The sequence below is a fragment of the Carlito syrichta genome, unplaced genomic scaffold, assembly GCF_000164805.1.
Source record: "Carlito syrichta isolate Samal-C Ts95f unplaced genomic scaffold, Tarsius_syrichta-2.0.1 Scaffold288183, whole genome shotgun sequence".
Lineage (NCBI taxonomy): Eukaryota > Metazoa > Chordata > Mammalia > Primates > Tarsiidae > Carlito > Carlito syrichta.
The window spans coordinates 13798-31175 of NW_007232279.1; the positions used below are offsets into that span (position 1 = coordinate 13798).

At 58.4% G+C, this 17378-nt stretch overlaps 1 protein-coding gene across 1 annotated transcript; it reads left to right on the forward strand.

Moving 5' to 3' along the window:
- Positions 1-526: 526 nt before the first annotated feature.
- IKBKG (inhibitor of nuclear factor kappa B kinase subunit gamma) lies at positions 527-14864 on the forward strand. The gene is made up of 10 exons (XM_008053471.2): positions 527-672; positions 3326-3527; positions 6438-6649; positions 8954-9072; positions 10771-10923; positions 11813-11909; positions 13223-13366; positions 13618-13760; positions 13979-14040; positions 14241-14864. Exons 2-10 carry the CDS (start codon positions 3341-3343, stop codon positions 14381-14383), a joined length of 1260 nt encoding a protein of 419 aa, XP_008051662.1. The 5' UTR covers positions 527-672; positions 3326-3340; the 3' UTR covers positions 14384-14864.
- The last annotated feature ends 2514 nt before the right edge of the window (positions 14865-17378 follow it).

Here is a 17378-nt window from a genome sequence, read left to right on the forward strand (position 1 = left end):
TGCCGTCCCCGCTGCTCTGCATCCACGACGCCACGTGGGCGGGGGTGCGGTCCAGCGCGGTTCTCCCGCGTTCCCATCGCCGGCCCGGCCCCACCTCTACGGCCCCGCTTTCCCGCTCGCCTCGGTGGTCCCCGCCTTCGCGAAGAGCTCCCCTTCCGCCGGCAGCGTGGCCACGCCTCCTCCGACCTCGCCCTCGGCTTTTGGGCGGTGCCTCTGGCTGTCCGGCTCCCCGGGCACAGTCGCCGGCTCTCGGGTCAGCCGATCCTATTGGGCAACCTCTTCTCGACTCCTCCCCTGGCAGGGCGGGTGCGGCTGCCGGAGACAAGAAGGCGTGTGGGCCGTGACGCCGTAGGAAGTAGTGGGTGGTGCTTGTCACTGGGGGCCGTCCTGCGGGCCGGCCGAGGTCGGTGGGCGCAAATTTCCCCGTGGAGCGGCACGCAGCCCTGTCGCGGCCTCATGCCTCTCGCTGGCCCCGGGTGGTGCGGGGGGCGAGGCTTTCGGTTTTACTTCCGGATCCCACGGTGACGACACCGGAAGCCGGAAGCGGGGGTTTCGACAGCGGAGAAGGGAAGGGCGACCGCGGAACCGGGACTTTCTGGGGGCGCCGGGGCCGTAGAGCGCCCGCAGTGCGCCGCTCCCGCCCTTCTCACGTCCGACCGACTCTGCTGACAGGTGTGGTCTTCTCCCCCAAAGACAGGGCTTCGGCGGCGAGCGTTCCGCCGCCTCCGACACTCCCCGACGTTCAGGCTCCCCTTCCCGTTGGGCCCCGGCCCAGTCCCGCCGCGCGCTTCTGGAGCACGGCAAGGCTGGCCGATGCAGGACCTAGGCTACTCAGGCGACGAGCGGGCCTGTCTCCATCCCTCCCTCCGCCGCCGCCGCCGCCGCCGCGGGGTTGGCCATGCCCTAGAGCGAGGACTTCTGTTCCTTAGACCTGAATGCGCTTGAAGGTCGTTACACCTTCAGAAAGGCCTCATATACAGTTTGGCGGCTGTTTTATCGCATGTGCCTCAGTTTGCTCACTTTGTGAAACGATTACTATGTACCCACCCTCGTACCGTTTCGCGAGCTGAGAATGAATGGGCCGTCCTGGCACGTTCGAGGAACAGCACGGAGGCCACTATGACTGGAGCAGAGTGAGCGAGGGGAGCGTAGTTGGAGAGGAAGGGTTGGGGAACCAGATAGTCTAAGGCCTTGTAGGCCGTTATAGAGCCTTTGACTCTTTCACTGAGGGCAGAGGGGAGCCGTGGTAAGATTCTCAGTAGAGGAGGGATGTGATCGGAACGGCGTTTTAGTCCGATCGTTCTGGCCGTGGTGGGGAGGATACCTTGTAGGGGACAAGATTAGAAGTAGGGTGACCTGCAGTAATCCAGCTGAGAGGCAGTGTTTGAGCGTTTTATTACTGAGAATCTGAAAAATGTACCAAAATAGAAAGACGGGTATAGTGAATCCCATGTACCCATCTCCCAACTTCAACAGTTATCAACTCGTTGCTAATTTCGTTCAATCTGTACCCCTCACAACCCTCTCCCACTATTATTTTTAATAACAGCTTCATTGACACGTAATTTGCATGCCACACAATTCACCCATTCAGAGTGTACAGTTCAATGGTTTGTAGTGCATATGTTCACAGAGTTGTGCAGCCATCACCACTGATTCCAGAACATTTTCGTTACCCCCAAAGAAACCCCGTACTCTCTCTCTGTCACCCCCACTTACCCATCCCCTCCAGCCCTAAGTGGCTCTCCCCAGCAGCCATTAATCTACTTTCTGTCTCTATGAATTCCTCTTCTGGACATCTTATATAAATTGAATCATTTGCTGTATACTCTTTTGTGACTTGTTTCTTTCTCTTAGCGGAGTGTCTCCAAGATTTGTTCATGTTGTAGCATGTGGGTGTACTAGATTTTATTTATCAGTTAATAGACTGGGTTGTTTCCACTCTTTGGCTGTTATGAGTAATGCTCCTACAAGCATTCATGTGTGGATATGTGTTTTCATTTCTCTTGGGTGAATACCTGGGAGTTTCCCCATTATTTTGGCCAAGGGAGGAAAATATATTGAGAAGGCAGAGATCAGCTGTGTCAGCTGCTGCTGCTGAAGGGTCAGTGGATGTTCAGTGGGACAGTATTGGCGTTAACAGTCAAAACTACTAAGTTTATTTGGCATTAAAGTCACCCTCCTTTGCCTCGGGCCCGCTTCCAGAGACTTGTAGTGGGATTGGCTTCCTCTGCTGTAGTCAGTCTTCTTGGGCAGGATTTAAAGGAGCTCTAGGCTGGCGCTTTCCCACACACTCTACTTCTAGTTCATCAGAGAACACAGCTCAGTCTGTCTCTCTGCCCACTGTCCCAGGCTCAGCTCCCACTTTCACATTCTTCAGCACATGTTGTCAGGGAACAGATGTCCCCTCTCTCCCTCTCTCTCTCTAGCTCTGAAAACACCGGCTCTGATTGGTCTCCTCAAAGCCTCTCTTATTAGGTATACGAGTTTCCTGGGGCTGCAGTAGGAAATGACCACACGTGTGGTGGCTTAAAACAGCAGAATTTAATCTCTCCCAGTTCTAGAGACCAGATGTCCCAAACCAAAGGGTGGGCGAGCTCACACTCCTGAAGGCTCTAGGGGAGGATTCTTCCTGCTTCTCCCAGCTTCTGATGGCCCTAGTTGTTCCTGGACTTGTGGCTGCATCACTCCAGTGTCTGCCTCTGCCTCCATGTGACCTCCTCTGTGTCTCCATCTCCTGCCTCTTCTTTTTAAAAGACACTTGTTACTGGATTTAGGGCCCACTGGAGTAACCCGGGATGATCTCATCTTGACATCTTACACCTGCAAGGACCCTTTCCCCAAGCAAAGTCACATTTCTACATTTCAGGGGTTAGGACATGGACTTATCTTCTTGGGGGCTACCATTCCACCCGTTATACTAGGTGAGGGGCCAGCACCCTTCACTTCTGCTTGTGAAGGTCTGTAGGGGGTGGGATTCCCAGCACACTGACATCTCCTTCCACAAATAATCTTCTTCATCTGCCACCTCTGGTGAAATTCTTCAGTTTACAGCCTGGAGCTGGGTGCTAGGAAGAGCGTTTAAAACCAGTGATAGATCATGTCATTTCCAAGTCTCCCACAGGTGCCTGCAAGTACCTCCCTTTGGAATGGGGATATTTGCTGTCTCCTAGACTGAAAATGCACGTTAGCGTCTTGTGACACTAGATGCCGTATTGGCAGCGCTTCAAACATGGCCCAGGCCCCTGCACAGAGCAAAGCTGTCTTGCTGGGCAAGAGCACCCACGCGGGTCTGCTGTGAGCCTCTGCTGCTTTTCCCTCTCAGCCCCTGCCTTGTTGGATGAGCAGGCACCCCTGGAAGAGCCGGCCGTGTGAGATGGTGCAGCCCAGCGGTGGCCCAGCAGCGGATCAGGACGATCTGGGCGAAGAGTCTTCTCCGGGGAAGCCGGCCATGTTACATCTGCCTTCAGAGCAGGGCACGCCGGACACCCTTCAGCGCTCTCTGGAGGAGAACCAAGAGCTCCGAGGTGAGAAGGACAGCGGGTGGGAGAGTGAAAGTGGGGCGTTTTGCCCTGCTGAGGGAGCTGACTGCACCGGCACCTCTGTGTCCCCTGGGTCTGGAGCTGGGTGTGCCTGAGAGCCAGCTAGCGCCTCAAGGCTTGCTGCCCTCCCTCCTGGTTTGGGGGCCAGGTAGACCCTGACAGACAGGAGGTTTATGAGGGGGCCCTCAGGACCACTCCTGGAGAAGGGAAAGGAGGGACAGGGAAGCAGCAGGGGACGGCCAAGAGAGAAGGAGGCTGCGGGCGGGCTCTGGGACAGCCTCGGCTGACCCTACAGGGAGCTCTGGACCCGGATGACCCTGCCAGGCTGGGCTAACACGGCCAGGCCTCTATATCCTTGCACTGATTACTCACTAAGTGCTGTCTGTTCTGGGAGAGGGCAGGCAAGGTCCGCCCCTGGAAGGGATGAGGTCTGCCCTGGGATGGGATGTGACCTGTACCGGGAGCAGGTGTGGTCTTTCTTGGGAAGGAGTGAGGTCTTCTGAGGTTTTCCTGGGAAATGGGTGAGGTCTTCCCTGGGAGTGGGCGTGGCCTGCCCTGGGAGCCGGGGAGGTCTGGCCTGGGAAAGGGCGTGATCTGTCCTGGGAGGGGGTGAAGTCGGCTCCGGGAGGGGGTATGGCCTGTCCTGGGAATGCAGTGTGAGAGGAAGTATCTTTCTGGGGCAGCTGAGGTGGTCCTGGCAGACACCTCAGGGAAGGCCGAGGGCAGCCTCCCACCCACCCAGCGTCTGGGACCTCTCCTGGGCAGCCATGTGTGTCTCCATGACAGCCCCCTTGTCCTCGCACTGCTCAGCTCCACCTCCTCACTGGTGCTCAGGGGGCAGCTGCACTCTCCTGCCTACCCCCAGCATGGCAGCATCCCCCACTCTGGCCCGTTGGTCCTTTGGCACGAGTTAGCCCAGAGTGCCCAGGTGGCACCCATAGCCTCTAATTTGGCGGGATGCTTGTGTTTCTGCTGCAGGACTTTCTAAACTGCTAGGTCCAGAGTTGCAGGGAGGGGAGGCACACCCCCCCCCCCGCCAGGTGTGTAGCCCCTTCAGTTTTGTTCTTTGGTTCTTGTTGGGGACTTGGACCTCAGTAGGTGCCGTATCCTGGAGGCCAGTGCTCTTACTGCAGGAATTACCCTGAGCCAGGGCCTTGGTTGTCTTCAGTTGACTGTCCATGTCCTAGCTGGCTGGCAGCTCTTGGGTGAGACGGCACGTGCCACGGCCAGTGGAGGCTGCAGTCAGGCCAATCCCCTCCTCCTTTGCTAGTGGTTTGGGATGTTATGTGGGGCCCTGTGCCGGCAAGTCACACACTCAGTAGGCTTCAGAGTGTGGTACTGGCTGAGTCCTGCAGCAGGGACCACACCTGTGCATGGAGCAAGTGTCTCCTCTTCCTGTTGATAATTGCCTTCCTTCCAGGGTGGGAAGGGCCCGGCACAGTCAGCTTGCCATCGAGGGCTGCTTGGTCTGGAACCCAGCACAACCTCCCTGCTTCAGGGCATGGGCTTCTGCCTCGCACTGTTGACATCTGGGGCTGGAGGAGTCTCCATGATGGGGTCATCCTGTGCATTGCAGGGTGTCGAGCAGGATCCCTGACCTCTACTCACTATCTGCCAGTAGCATCCCTCTGGTTTTGGCAATTAACACTTCCCCAGTCATTGCTAGAGGGTTCTGGGTGAGACCCACTGTGCTGAGGCCTTCAGAGTGCTAGTGCACACAGAACTAGCAGCTGATTCAGGGACCTCTGCCTTGCTGGGGAGGATTTGGGGTGCATGTTGCAGGCCAGCCATGTGGGGCTCACGGCCCAGCTCATGGCACCCCAGCTCACGGCACCCTTGAGGTCCCTCTTAAGCAGCTTCCCTGGCCCCGGAAGTAGGCAGAGGCCTTGAGGCTGCATTGCCTCCACCTGCGCTGCCCGGTACAAGCTTGGTGGATAGCAAGTGAACCCTGGCCGCTCCCCGTGTCAGGCCCTAGGCTGAACCTCCAGGGGCCCCGAGTTGTCTGCCCCCCAGATGCTCTTGATTGCATCTGTAGAGGGCCGTGAGAGCGGGAGGAGGGCAGGAGGGAGGACATAGTCTTGGCCTGGAACACCTGGAGGGGAATGTCATGGGCGAAGTTGTGTGTCCCGAGCATGTGATTCCATTTCAGTGACACGTGCAGTAGAGGCTAGTCTGCAGAGGCAGAGGAAGAGGGGACTGGGGCGGGAGGAGTGGCTGCTGATGGGTGCTGGAGATGTTCCGGCATTCGTGCTGATGGTTGCACAACTTGGTGGCTACACTCAAACCACTGGATTGCCGTATACTTGAAAATAGCGGGAATGGCGGATTTGATGTTATGGGAATTTTACCTCCTTTTAAACAGTGCTTTTGGAGTTTTGGTTTGAGTCGGGCTCTCACTCTATTGCCTAGGCTGGAGTGCGATGGCCTGATCATAGCTCACCGCAGCCTTGACCTCCTGGGCATAGGCGATCCTTCCGCTTCAGCCTCCCAGGTAGCTGGGACTACCAGCTATGTTTTTGATTCTTCTGTAGAGATGAAGTCTTGCTATGCTGCCCAGGCTGGTCTCGGCTCAAGCAATCTTTCTACCTCGGCCTCCCGAAGTGGTGAGATTACAGATGTGAGCCACCATGCCTGGCACGACACAGACTTTGAAGTGAAGCTGATGTGTTCGGTATCTTGTTGGAGAAACCTAGGGATGTGTCAGTAGTGTGAGTGTTTCTGGAAGTGCTTAAAGACGTGAACAGGAGTGTCTCGAAGCCATCTACCCTGGGAGAGGCTGCATGGTGTCATGCGGGACAGCATGGTGGGTGTCCCCACCTTTGGCCTCTTGAGCCACAGGCCCGTGTGGGTGCCTGGCTGCCAGGATCACCCCCTTTCTCTCCCTTCTGCCCCTAGATGCCATCCGACAGAGCAACCAGATGCTGCGGGAGCGCTGCGAGGAGCTGCGGCGTTTCCAGGACAGCCAGCGAGAGGAGAGGGAGTTCCTCGTATGCAAGTTCCAGGAGGCCAGGAAGCTGGTGGAGCGACTCAGCCTGGAGAAGCTGGACCTGAAGCGGCAGAGGGAGCAGGCCCTGCAGGAAGTGGAGCACCTGAAGCGGTGCCAGCAGGTAGCTGGGCAGGCGGGCCCTTCCCCTCAGAGCTGGGGGCTCTGGCCCCCCTGTGCCACCAGCTGCCTGTGTAGGGCGGGCTCTAGGAGAGGGCCAGGGGCCAGCTCCCGGTCGTCCTCTCTCAGGGGAGTTGTGCAGACGGCACCCACTTCTCCCAGCAGCCGGCCGGGGCGGTATGCACGGGGTGTTGCCAACCAGGGAGCTCCCCCGGGCCTGGTGTCTGGGGCCTTCATGGGCATCCGTCATGGAGGCATGGGGTGTCCGTGTGCTGGCCTGGCCACTCAGGCCCCAGCCCCCGGAGGTCCAACTGATGCCGTGTGGCCCAAGGTCCCCACCCCGAATCGTGCTGTTGGCACAGACTGCCGGCAGGGTCCTCACCACTGGTCCACTGAGACATCCGTACCAGGCAGGGTTTTCCAGGGTCTTCTAGGTCATTGTCTAGGGGCTGGGCAGGGGCCGGGCCTGCCTAGAAGGTGCAGCATGTGGCTCCTGGGCCTGCAGGGGAGTGCTGCGTGTTTTTAGGGGGCACGTTCTGAGGCCCTGTGGTCTGGGCAGGCTGGTCTTCTCAGGGTTCCAGCAACGGTGGTCAAGAGAGGGCGCACTGTCTGTGAGGGCAGGATAGGGAGCAGCAGCAGAGAGGACATTTGTTGGCAGGTCCCTGGGACTTGCCGCAGCCAGGCCCCTGTCTTGAGGACGGGTGTGAACTGCGCCCGGGGCCAGTGTGCTGCTCTGCGCGGAGCACCTGGGTCACGGCACTCACTTCCCGTTTGGGAACGTGTGAGTTTCCTGGGGTGGCCCTAACACAGTGCTACTAACTGGGGGATGGGGTCACCAGACACGCACTGTCTCCCAGCTCTGGAGGCTGAGTGCTCGGTCACAGTGTGGACGGGGTGCGCTCTTGCCCATGGCCTCGGGGTCTACCCCAGGCCTCTCCCCGACTCCGGGGGTGGCAGCCATCCTTGGCGTTCCTTGCCTTGCAGCTGCCCCCTCCAGTGTCTGTCTCTGTTGTCATGTGGCCTTCTCCTCTTGTGTCTCGGTGTCCTCCTCTCTTCATAAGGACACCAGTGTCCGAGAAAAACAAAGGCAGACATTCGTGAAAGCCTTGAGAACAGCTTTTATTCAGCAACTGCTGACGTGAGGGAGCTGCACTGCCTTCCGGCGTGTGGCAGCAGCTGGATGACTGTGGGAGGCTGGAGGGGCTGGGGGAAGTGTGGGAGCTCAAGGGAAAGTAACCAAGGGTGGTGAGCGTCCTTGTGGTGATGCTGGCAGCTTCTGGGAGCTGCCGACGCTCAAGGTCAGGCTCCTTCCCTCCCATGGAGCCTGAAGACTCCACTTCTGAGGGAGGGCTCCTGGGTCCCCGAGAAAGCACACTTGGGTGGTAGGCGACACAGACGTCTCCGAGGGGCAGAGGAAGCAGCCCCAGTCGTATGCCCCTACTGGGCAGCGCTCTAGGAAAGGGAGGCTGGGCCCATGACACGTGTTGGCCGGAACACACAGCTTAGTCTTCTGAGGGCCCTAGGCGTTTCCAGGCGGGAACCCAGAAGGGAACTGGGGCACCCCAGTCTGGCCTTGGCTTCAGGGGCCTGGTGAAAGTGTGCTGTGTCTTTGCGTGGGGGTTCAGGGGTCTGCTGCTGGTAGCTTCCATGGTCGTCAGTATTGGACAATGTCCATTCTGGCTTGGCAAAAACTCCCACTCTCCCGTGGTTCTGGGCCTGTGGACTGCAGCGTGTGTTTTCTTTGCTGTCTTTGTGTCTCACCTCCCTTTGCACTGAGTCTCAGAGAGGCCGCCAGAGGCTCCCTGCTGGGACCATGGCCTCAAGGCCACTGGGGTCAGCCCTCATGGCCTGGTTGCTGGGTGATGGCCGAGGTGTCAGCAGCCTCAGGAGACACAAGGCATCAGTGTGCTCCTTTGGGGTCTCTTGTTGCTCCGTCTGCAGGAATGAAGAGGGGCCCCTGGTGGCACGGCTCTCAGGACTTGACCCCTTTCCCTGCCTCGTTGTCCTGTCGAGGCTGGGCAGCTTCTGGGGACAAGGGACGGAATGAGTTAAGGAGGAGCGGGAGGGGCCTCTGGGAAATGTGTTTCAGCTGGCAGTGAGGGGTCGCGGTGGGGCACTGGGGAGGGTTAGGTAGCCATCGGGCTCCCAAGTCGCCAAGATGTCAGAGTTGAGGGGTGCTGAGGGCAGGAGAGAAGCCCTCATGGCGTATGGACCTCCACTGCTTGTGGGCTACCTGGGGCGCGGGCATGGCAGGAGTGGCAGCTGGAGAGAGAGCAATGCGGATGGAAAGTGGCTTTTTCTCCTGCAGCAGATGGCCGAGGACAAGGCCTCCGTCAAGGCCCAGGTGACATCCTTGCTGGGGGAGCTCCAGGAAAGCCAGAGTCGCTTGGAGGCTGCCACGAAGGAACGACAGGCCTTGGAGGGCCGGTGAGTGGGGAGGGGAGGCCCACCCCGGTACCTCTTTCAGGATTTCTGGAAGAATCAGGTGGGTTTAGGGCCTCCAGAGAGTTCTCCCATGTGAGGATAGACGGGGGCGCTGCATCTGCATCCTGGGACTGGCAGAGTGGGTATTGGGAGCTTCAGGTCTCTCTGACCCTTTGCTGGAGTTTGGATTATTTCCTTAGGAATCACTTCAGAGGCCTAAGACTGCACCTGGGTGCAGGATTCCCTGGAAAGATTCCCAGAACCCGGTGCATAGTCCCCCTCATGGCTGATGATGCCGGCAGGGACGGGGACAGGGTGCGTGGCAGGATCTGCCAGGGCAGGAACCACGGGTGGAGTTTGGAGAATTCCTGCCTCAGGCCCACTCCACTAAGGGACACAGCAAAAAATACATCCCACAGGGACGGAGTTGCTGCTCAGGGACACCCCAGCTTTGATTGGGGGTTGGTCATGTGCTGTCACGTGCTAGCATGTGCTCCCAGAGGAAAGCAGGTGCTCGCATCTGGTTCTTGCAAATAGTCTGGGTGCAGGGACCACCCTGATCCCTAGGAAATGTGTCCTGGCTGTGGAGGGCCTGGCCCCAGCCAAGGGCCAGCCTGGACCGTCAGTGACCTCAGGCCTGCTGCAAAGGGGTCTTAGTTTTTGTAAGCGAGACCCTAGGGTCAAAGGTCAGGGAGGTACCCATGGTTCTCTTACCTCCCAGCTTCTGTCCTCCGGACAGCTGGGTCAGCTACTGGGTGGCCCAGGCTGTGCTAGTGCAGTGGGTGGTCAGGGCTGTCTTCCCATGGAGGGCAGGGACCTTGGCTTGGACCTTGACCAGCAGAGAGAGCTGGGCAGGGTGGGTCAGGGAGGGGTAGTGTGAGGGAGGGGTGGAGGGAAAGGTCCAGACAGCCAGGCGTGTGGGTAGAGGGGGGTGACTGGACTGGGGCCTGTCTGCCTGCAGGGGAGGCCGCCCCAGGTCCACACAGAAGCACTCACTGTCATCCCCGCGGTGGGGGCTGCACGAGGCCTTGGGAACTGGAGATAGGGGAGCTGCAGGCCTGCATCAGTGGACTTGGGGGCTGTGAGGGGTCCTGGTGAGGTGACACGAGTGCTTGTGGTGAGTGTGTAGGGAGAGAGGCGTTCCCTGCCAAGGCCATCAGTGGCTCATCCTGTGCCACGTATCCCTGCAACCCAGGTGCAGGCTCTGAGCCTGGGACAGCCTGCCCCTGAACTATGAGCAGGGCGGGGTTGAGGCGGGACTGCAGCTGAGCTGAGGCCAGTGCTATCATGCCCCGGTGGGCAGTGTCCTTGCCACTTCTAGAACAGTGGTCGCTCCCAACCCTCTCCGTGGAGACTGTTCTTGCCGGGGCCCCAGGACCTCCCTATGGGAACCCAACCAGCAGTTCCTGGGGACTCCTCACTTGGCCTAGCAGCGCGGGCACGGGCGGCCTCATCCTCGCCTGGGCCAGCCCTTCCCCTGGCTGCCGGTGCCTGCTGGCCCTGTGTGGAAGCAGGCATGTCCCAGGGGACGCTTGTTCCCTGCTGCTCACCTGCCCCTGCAGTGGTCCTGGCTCTGGACCCTGGCGCCTGGAGATGCAGAGCCTGCCCCGCTCTTCCTCCCTCCCTCCCTCTCCCTCCCCGTCTGCTGCCACCCGGCGCACAGCCCCCTCCATGTCCCAGCCTGTTCTCCTTCCGTGCCAGGGCCCGAGCTGCCAGCGAGCAGGCCAGGCAGCTGGAGAGTGAGCGCGAGGCACTGCAGCAGCAGCACAGTGTGCAGGTGGACCAGCTGCGCATGCAGAGCCAGAGCATGGAGGCCGCCCTGCGCATGGAGCGCCAGGCCGCCTCCGAGGAGAAGTGAGTGCGGACAGGCGGGCGGGCTGCACACTCCAGTGGGCATGCGGTTTTTTCTGCCCTGAGGGGAGTGCGTTTGGGACTGGCTGTGCTGAGGGCCCATTCTGCCCCTAGCTGTGCTCATGGGAGCTGGCCATGCTCACCCCACACCGATCCTCTTTGACACAATCACATCGACTGTATTGAGTCCACACTGGCATTTCACTGTGTGTCCCACGTGTCCTCAGATACCCTTCCACCCACAGCCGGTCCAGGGTCTCCAGGTCCTTTCCTTTTGAGTCTCCTTTAGTCTAGAACAGTCCCCCTGCCTTTTTGAGTTTTTCATGAAGCTGACATGCGAAGAGAGCAGGACGGTTCCATTTTGTAATAAACGTTGAAGAGTGTTTGCTTTGCCTGGCACCTGTAATCCCTGTACTTTGGGATGCTGAGGCAGGAGTATCACTTGAGACCATGAGTTCAAGACTAGCCTGGGTAACATAGCGAGACCTCGTCTCTACAAAATAATAAAGAAATTAGCCAGGCGTGGTGGCATGTGCCTGTAATCCCAGCTACTTGGGAGGCTGAGGAGGGAGAATTGCTTTAGCCCAGGAGGTTGAGGCTGTGGTGAGCCGTGATCGTGCCACTGCACTCCAGCCTGGGTGACAGTGAGACCCTGACTCAAGAAAAGAAAAGAATGTTCGCTTTAAGACAAATGATACCAGCTGTTTCGCAACCAGTTCAGTTGCAGCCAGCAAGGCCTGCCTCAGAGCTGATGGCCTTGAATCCACACACAGCCTTGGGGGCCCTATTCCAGGTCTGGGCTGTGCCAGGGAGGGAGAGGGTAGGGCTGGGAGCAGGCAAGGCTGGGGCTGTGCCGGAACAAGGGGTTTCTCCAGTGAAGTCCCTCCCTCAGGCGAAAGCTGGCCCAGCTGCAGGTGGCATATCACCAGCTCTTCCAGGACTACGACAACCACATCAAGAACAGCATGGGGAGCAGTGAGCGCAAGAGAGTGAGTACGGCCGCTTGGCATGCGGGGCCATCTGGCTTCTCCCACTGCAGCCCCTCGGTGGGGCAAGTATGTGCCTCCAGACTCTGCAAGCTGGTTTCTGGGAGGGACACTGGACTTGCCCTAGATCTTGATAAGGCTGCAGCTGGGACAGCTCAGGGAGGCCGTGGGGAGAGGGGACACTTGGTCTCGCTGCCCAGAAGATGCTCTCAGGCACACCAGCTGGCCACTCTTTGGGGGTTTGGGCTGGGGTCTTGGGGAGGCTGGCTCCATAGGGCTGGGGATGTCCGTGTGTTCAGGGCCATCCCCTTCTACCGCCAGCACTATCTGGGTTCCTGGCTCAGTTTTCCCCAAGCCAAGGTCAACCGTAGTCACGTTTCCATCCCAGCGTAGAAAGGTGACTGGGAGCCCTTTTCCAGTTTGTCCTCATCAGACCTAAACGAGTGCGATTTCTAGTGATGACGTTTTTTTTTTTTTTTGAGTCGGAATCTCACTCTGTCACCCAGGCTGGAGGGCAGTGGCATTCTCACGGCCTCCGCAGCCTCAACTTGCTGGGCTCAGGTGATCCTTCTGCCTCAGCCTTCCAAGTAGCTGGAACCACAGGCATGAGACTCCATACCTGGCTAATTTTTTGGGTTATTGTAGAGATGAGATCTCGCCAAGTTGCCCAGGTTGGTCTCGAATCCCTGGGCTCGGGCAATCCTCTTGCCTCTACCTCCCAAAGTGCTGGGATTACAGGTGCGCCCAGTCTAGTGATCACATTTTAAGAAGGATGTCATCAACCATGAATGTACCCAGAGGAGATTTCTAAGAATGAAGCCTGAAACCAGGTCACACGAGGAAGAGTTAGGTACAAAGCTAGTCACTTAATCTCTTGGAGGACGCATTGGTGGTGTGTCTGTGTAGGGGGTGGGGATGCCTGTGTGGGACAAGCAGACCTTTGACCAGGTGGCCCAGTAGAAGGACTGGTGACTCTTGGCTTAGCCATGCTTGTGGCAGGCATGTGGCCATGGGAGTGTGAGTGAGGGTGGCCCCTGTTCCTCGAAGGGTTGGAGGAGGACCGTGCAGCTGTGCAGTGAACGTCTGCCCAAGTGGCAGCTGGTGCCACATGACTCCAGAGGTCCCTCCATCCTGAGAAAGCCTCGCTGCTTCCTCTCTCCTTTGGGCCACGACACCTCGAGGTCCCGCCACAGGCCCACACATGAAGCGGCTGGTGTCGCCAGCTTGCGTCAGCCAGGGCTGCCGTTTTGGGCTGCCTGGGAGGCGGTTTGCCCGCCCTGGGCTGACCAGGCTCTGCTGCCCCTGCCGGTCTTCAGGGCATGCAACTGGAGGATCTGAAGCAGCAGCTCCAGCAGGCAGAGGAGGCCCTGGTGGCCAAGCAGGAAGTGATTGACAAGCTGAAAGAGGAGGCCGAGCAGCACAAGATCGTGATGGAGACTGTTCCCGTCCTCAAGGCCCAGGTGAGGCCTCTCTGTGGCCTGCCCTGGTCCTGGGACCTGGTGTGTCCCTTTGGCGTCCTTTTGCAGCGGCCCCTCCTGAGCAGCCAAGCCCCTTGAGTTGTTCCTTGACCTCCTGGTGTGCTTGGGGTCGCTCACTGCCATACCCGTGTCCGGCATGCTGCCATGGGCTCTGCATTGGTCTCCGGGTGCCTGGCAGAGTGCTCAGTGGGTGGCCAGCGGATGGCAGCGCAGCCCTCTTTTGGGTTTACCAGGCGGATATCTACAAGGCAGACTTCCAGGCTGAGAGGCAGGCCCGGGAGAAGCTGGCTGAGAAGAAGGAGCTTCTGCAGGAGCAGCTGGAGCAGTTGCAGAGGGAGTACAGCAAGTTGAAAGCCAGCTGCCAGGAGTCGGCCAGGTGGGCCTCTGAGAGCTGGGCGCAGAGCAGTGGGAATGGCCCTGGGGGTGGCTGGCGGGGACCACAGCGCAGGGACTGATGGCTCCCGGCTCCCCAGGTTGGGGCTCCCGCACTTTCCTCTCGGGTCCTCCTGCCCCGCCTTCTAATAGCTTCCCTGCCGAGTCCCGTAGGAGCTTTGCAGAAGCACTTCATTGATTGGATGGATTCTGTTTCCAAAGGATTGAGGACATGAGGAAGCGGCATATAGAGGTCCCCCAGCTCCCCCTGCCCCCGGCCCCAGGTGAGTGGGCACTGGGCCTGCGGGGGAGGCAGTGGGGAGGGAAGCCACGGCTGGGCCTCCATGTGGCTTTCCAGGGCCACGACGGGCTCTCTGCCGGCCGCCCCCTGAGGCTAGGGAGGAATGTAGTGGGTCACACAGGTGGTGACCCCTGTTGTTGAGCACGGTGGTCCCGTCACGTCTTGCCTGTTCTTTCTTCCCAGCCCACCAGTCCTTCCACCCGACCCTGCCCAGCCAGAGGAGAAGCCCCCCCGAGGAGCCGCCTGACTTCTGCTGTCCCAAGTGCCAGTACCAGGCTCCTGACATGGATACCCTGCAGATACATGTCATGGAGTGCATCGAGTAGGCCAGAGGAGTGAGGCCCCCTGCCGATGACACGCCCAGGGCCGTGTAGCCTGTGCCTTCCCGTGCCGCCTGCTGAGTCCAGGACTAAGGGCTGGGTGACAACCGGGGGACCACTGCCCCAAGCCCGGAGCTGGCTGCAGGGCCCTCTGCTTCGCTGCTTGCTCTGCTGGGTCACCTGGTGTGGTGTGGACAGAGCCCCAGTTAGGCCTGCCGCTCTGCTCTTTCTGTTCCACTCTGTGTGCTTGGGCCTCTTGCCTCTGCACGGCCCCGCCTCCTTCCCTCCTGGGAAAGTCAGGAATGCAGGGTGTTCTGGGAGAATCTGGGCAGAGCTGGGCGACTCTGCCTGCCTGGCCCCCAGCTCTCCTGGGCCACGTGGTCTTCCGCTTTGCAGCTGTGCCATGGTGTGTTTCGCTCGCTGCTGTTGATGGACGTTCGGGCTGTTTCCAGTCCTTTTGGTCATAAATAACGGCACCGTGAACATCCTTGTGCACTCATCGCGTATGCCTTTGGGATACTGAACATGTGTGATGGGGAGGGTGGTGCTGGAGCCCCGCCCTCTCTGAGGCTTGGTTTCCTGCCTCCCTGCCCTGTTTCCCCAGAGCCCTGCTGAGGAGGGGTGGGCAGACCTTTGGGTTCTTGCCATCGCTAGGCATGCAGTCCTCTGCTGAGAGTGAGCTTAAGTGTCTTTTCAGAGGCTTAAGGGCTCTTTGCAGTTCTGCTGTGAATGGCGGTTCATATTTTTGTTGTTTGTTTAAGTCAGGGTCTCACTCTGACACTCAGGCTGGAGTGCAGTGACATGATCACAGCTCACCACAGCCTCAACCTCCTGGGCTCAGGGGATCCTTCTACCTCAGGCTCCTGCGTAGCTGGGACTATAAGCACGTGCCACTACACCTGGCTGATTTTTATTTTGTGAATCGTGGTTTCACTCTGTCGCTCGGGCTGGGGTGCAGTAATACAGTTGTGGCTCACTGCAGCCTTAACCTCCTGGGCTCAGGCCATTCCCCTGCCTCAGTCTCCCGAGTAGCTGGGACTACAGGCGTGCACCATGACGCCTGGCTAATTTTTTGATTTTTTTGGTAGCCGTGAGGTCTCACTGTGTTGCCTGGGCTGGTGATTTTTAAAATTTTTTTATGTTTTTGAGCCAGAGTCTCACTCTGTTGCCCAGGCTGGAGTGCAGTGGCACACTCACGGCCACTGCAGCCTTGACCTACTGGACTCAGATTATCCTTCCACCTCAGCCTTCCAGTAGCTTGGAATCACAGGTGTGTACCACCACACCCAGCTAATTAAAAAAATTATTGTAGAGATGAGGTCTTGCCACATTATCCAGACTGGTCTCAAACCCTGGGCTCAGGCAATCCTCTCACCTCCACCTCCCAAGGTGCTGGAATTACAGGCATGAGCCACCATGCGGGCTTCTTTTACTCATTTTCTTCTGGGCTGTTATGTTTTGTTTCTCAGCCTTCAGGAGCTCTTTGTTTATTAGCAGGATGAGCTCTTGCCTTCGATAGGAATGCAGATAGATAGGAATGCAGATAGCGTTTCTTACTTTGCTGCTACTGTCCTCTGGCCTTGAATTCTTTGGTCTTTATGCAGTCACGTGGACCTGTTGTTTTCTTTCATTGCTTTAGGTTTGGGGTTGGGACCACCTAGTGTTCTGACCCAAGGGTGCTTCACACACATATGCAGTTCTTTCTAACACCAGAGCTCACTGTCTTCACCGAGAGTGAGTGGGTGGGGGTGGGGGTGGGGGGAAGTTTATTACATGTCAGGAGTTTCTGATGCCATTTCTTCCACCAGTCCCAAGCAAGCGCCTTGGCCTCGGGAATGGAAGCTGCTTGGCTGTGATTGGCTTGTTTTGCAGGGTTCTGGACGTTTCCTAGGATGTCACAGCCCAGGCCTTAACCTTGCAATTGCAACAAAGGAAGCACATGCTAGCACGTGACAGCACATGTCCAACCCCCAATCAAACCTGGGGTGTCCCTGAGCAGCTCCCCTGCTTGGGAATGGGCTACTGTGACTCCGTCCCTGGGCTTTATCACGGGCTCTGCTCTCGGGAGGGAGAGGGCTGCCCAGAATGAGGACATGTGGCCTTCGGAAGGGAAGCCTGAGCTGGGGTTTCCTTGGTGCCTGCAGGGCTGGGGTGGCTTTTCCATTCCCGGAGCTAGGTGTCTCTCATGTTTGCTTTGGGGAAATGTTAGCAGCACAGACAGGTTCTCCGCTCCTGGGCACTTCATTTGCACCCCAACCGTCACTTCTGCAAGAGCACTTTCAATTGTTTTGAAGGGAGGGTGTGTGAGTGTCCTGGGATTGCAGTAACAAAGGACCACACACTGGGTGACTTCCAACCACAGAAACTCATGCACAGTTCTGGGAGCCAGAAGTCTGAAGTCAACTTGTCAGCAGGGCTGCTTTCTTCTGGGGATCTGAGAGGCAGTCAGAACCAGGCCTCTCTCCTGGCCGTTGGGGGACGCTGGCAATCTGGTCTTCCTTGGCTTGTAGACCCGTCACTGCGGTTTCTGTCTCTGTTTACATGGCCGCCTCCTCTTGGGCTGTCTGTGTCTCCCCTTCTGTCTTGTAAGGACACCAGTCACTGGGTATAAGGCTGGATAATCCCGGATGATCTCCTAATCTTAAGATTCTTACCCTCATTGCATCTGCAAAGGCCCCTTCCCGGAATAAGGTCACAGTCACAAGCTCTGGGTGTTAGGACGCGAACATAGCTTTTTTTTGCCCAAGCCCGGGCAGGGCCATCCTCCGAAAACTGCAGATTAGGGGAGATGTAGCCCTAAGGCAGCTGCCTCCACGACTTGCGGCTTACTAGAGGGACTCCATCCTCAGGGTGAAGGTGGTCCCCGGGCTACAGAGTTTGGGGTGGAGCGGACCTTTGCGCACATGGGGACAGCTTGGTTCCGGGTGGTCACTGCTGCCAGGGCTGGCAGACATGGGTGAGGAGCTGTCGGACCACCTGCGTCCTGTGTAGTGACCCTTCT